This window comes from Saccostrea cucullata, unplaced genomic scaffold (assembly GCF_032062105.1).
Source record: "Saccostrea cucullata isolate Sc308-1 unplaced genomic scaffold, CSIRO_AGI_Scuc_v1 ctg17736, whole genome shotgun sequence".
NCBI classification, from domain to species: Eukaryota; Metazoa; Mollusca; class Bivalvia; order Ostreida; family Ostreidae; genus Saccostrea; species Saccostrea cuccullata.
In genome coordinates, this window is record NW_026929893.1 from 7,924 (window position 1) to 10,350 (window position 2,427).

The 2,427-nt window shown below is 36.2% G+C and overlaps 1 protein-coding gene across 1 annotated transcript; it reads right to left on the bottom strand.

The window, feature by feature from the left end:
* Positions 1-624: 624 nt before the first annotated feature.
* Positions 625-1,856, bottom strand: LOC134282433 (cholecystokinin receptor-like). The gene has a single exon (XM_062764844.1). The coding sequence runs from the start codon at positions 1,818-1,820 to the stop codon at positions 654-656; it is 1,167 nt and encodes a 388-aa protein (XP_062620828.1). The 5' UTR covers positions 1,821-1,856; the 3' UTR covers positions 625-653.
* Positions 1,857-2,427: the final 571 nt, after the last annotated feature.

The following is a 2,427-nucleotide window of genomic DNA, read 5'->3' on the forward strand; positions in this document are numbered from 1 at the left end:
TGAAATTTTAAACATAGTCATACATTAGGATATCGTACAACATGATATATAGCAATTATCATGGAAACACGTGCATGCATGTGTGCTGCAATCTGATTGGCTGAAACTTTAAATAGCTATAACTCCCTCGGTTTTCAACCAAATAGGATGGGGTTTGGAACATAGATAGATATAATGGACTTCTACAGGAAAGTATGGTCACAATGCCCATGCATACACGTGCGTGTACGTGTGCTGCAATCTGATTGGCTTAAACTTTAAACAGCTATTACTCCCTTGGTTTTCAACCAAACGTGGTGGGATTAAGAAACATTTGGATTAAATGCTTTGATATTTAGTGAAGATTGTGTAGATAAGATGATATGGTCATAACAAACATGCATTCACATGTGCATGCATGCAATGCTAAAATTTGAATGAACTTGGTACACTTCTGGGTAAAGATTGTTAAAGTCTCAAATGCATAGAGTGTGTCTTATTAAATGAAGCTTACAGGGAATATGGCACCAAAAGGGAGTTGGGGAGCGTTTGGGGAACATCTGTAACGGTCCCCGTTACAATTAGCACTAGTTCAAAATTTACAATTCACTGCTGAAATATAATCACACATAATACATGTATCAGAATAAATTTCTCAACCCCAAAATAATGTTTCAATGAGAACTCCCTATATTCCATTTTCTTTTCTTACAAAGACTCTTTAGAACTATTGTCTCGAAGCGCCTGTCTAGAAAACCGTAGATAAAGGGATTGACTACGTTGTTAATGAAAATGGACCTCGTCACTATAGGTAACACTGCTGAAGCTACTGGTCCGGGTTTGACGATAAACCCGCCCTTAACGGCCGTCCATACACTGATTACTAAGTGTGGAAGATAGCTTAAGATGAAAGCCAGGCAAATAGCAAAGGCAATTCTGGTGATTCTGGTCTTTGACCTAGGTTCTTCTTTAGTTTGACTTTGTTTTGGCTGGCTGAACTGTAGATTTTGCTTCAAACGTTTGGTCGCTAGGTCTTCAGACTGTGACGCCATGTTGGAAATGTTTTCTAGAACTATGGCTTGTTGTCCGTTGCTTTGCAGTGAGGTAGAAGATGTTTTCTTCGATGAAATTGATGACGAGTTGGTATATGCGACTGAGGTGTGGAATGTAATGTGTTTGAAGATCTTTTTACCGATTAGAATGTAAATCACACTCAGAAATATGATCGCAAAAACAAAGAAGAGAAAAAGTGTCCCATTAAGAACTACAGGGTAAATTGTGTTTTTAAACTTGTCGTCTGTTGAACAGTCGTAACCTGTCACATTGTATGGAAGCTGAACGCGCCTTGTTCCTATCACAAAGAAAACCGGCGAAGAAAACAAAATAGCTATTATTACAGCAACGAAACAGAAAATTTTTGCCTTCAGAACTGTCATCTGAGTTTTGAGCGGCCTGCATACTCTCCTATATCTGTCAAATGATAATCCAATTATGTAGAAAATAGAAGTCAGAGCGACGACGGTATTATTGAATCTGAAAAACTTGCACGCTCCAACTGCGTAAAATGTGTACTGAAAGTTCATTTCAATAATCTCAAACGGCATACAAACCGCGGACCCCACCAAGTCTATGATGGCCAAAGCCACAATGAAGGTTCTATGGGTACTGCTGCCAAATTTGAACAAATAGACGAACAACACGGTAAGGTTTCCTGGAACACCAAGCAGCATGAGGATTCCCAGGTAAATCATAGGAGCTAAGCGTCTCTGGACCTCAATGTGATTCAGTTCCTCAAGTGAAAGTTCGTTTCCAAGATTTGTTGTTTCCATGTATGGTAACATCGTAGTGAAATGTATATCATAATCCTTTGATACGACCATCAAGTTGTATTGTATTTAGTTGAAATTCCGTTTTTGTTCATATTAAAATTTGTTAGTCGACCAAGTGTTATTTGCGGAAAATACAGCAGTCCAGAACTATTCCTTCTGCCTTGAAATAGAAGGGACTTGGTAGTTTTCAGTAAGTACTAAATATACCCGTTTTTTATCAATCACTTCGAAAAACGGATATATTCAAAGAATAAAAAAGTACCACCGATAACCATGTACATGTATTAGCAAAGAAAAAGCGTTTTCACTTTTACAGAATATGTATATAAGGGTGTGATAGGATGACTACGGAAGCGTATTAGTGCCACTTGCACACTTTACTTTTTTTTAATTTCGACACTTTAATCTGTAAATTTTACACTTTAATCTGTAAAATTTACACTTTAAACTGTAAATTTTACACTTTATTCTGTAAAATTTACACTTTAATCTGTAAATTTTACATTTTAATCTGTAAATTTTACACTTTAATCTGTAAATTTTACACATTAATCTGTAAAATTTACACATTAATCTGTAAATTTTACACTTTAATCTGTAAAATTTACACATTAATCTG

Bases quoted from the DNA above. Each gene is read 5' to 3' on its own strand.
- LOC134282433 (XM_062764844.1), bottom strand. From the start codon at position 1,820: ATGTTACCATACATGGAAACAACAAATCTTGGAAACGAACTTTCACTT.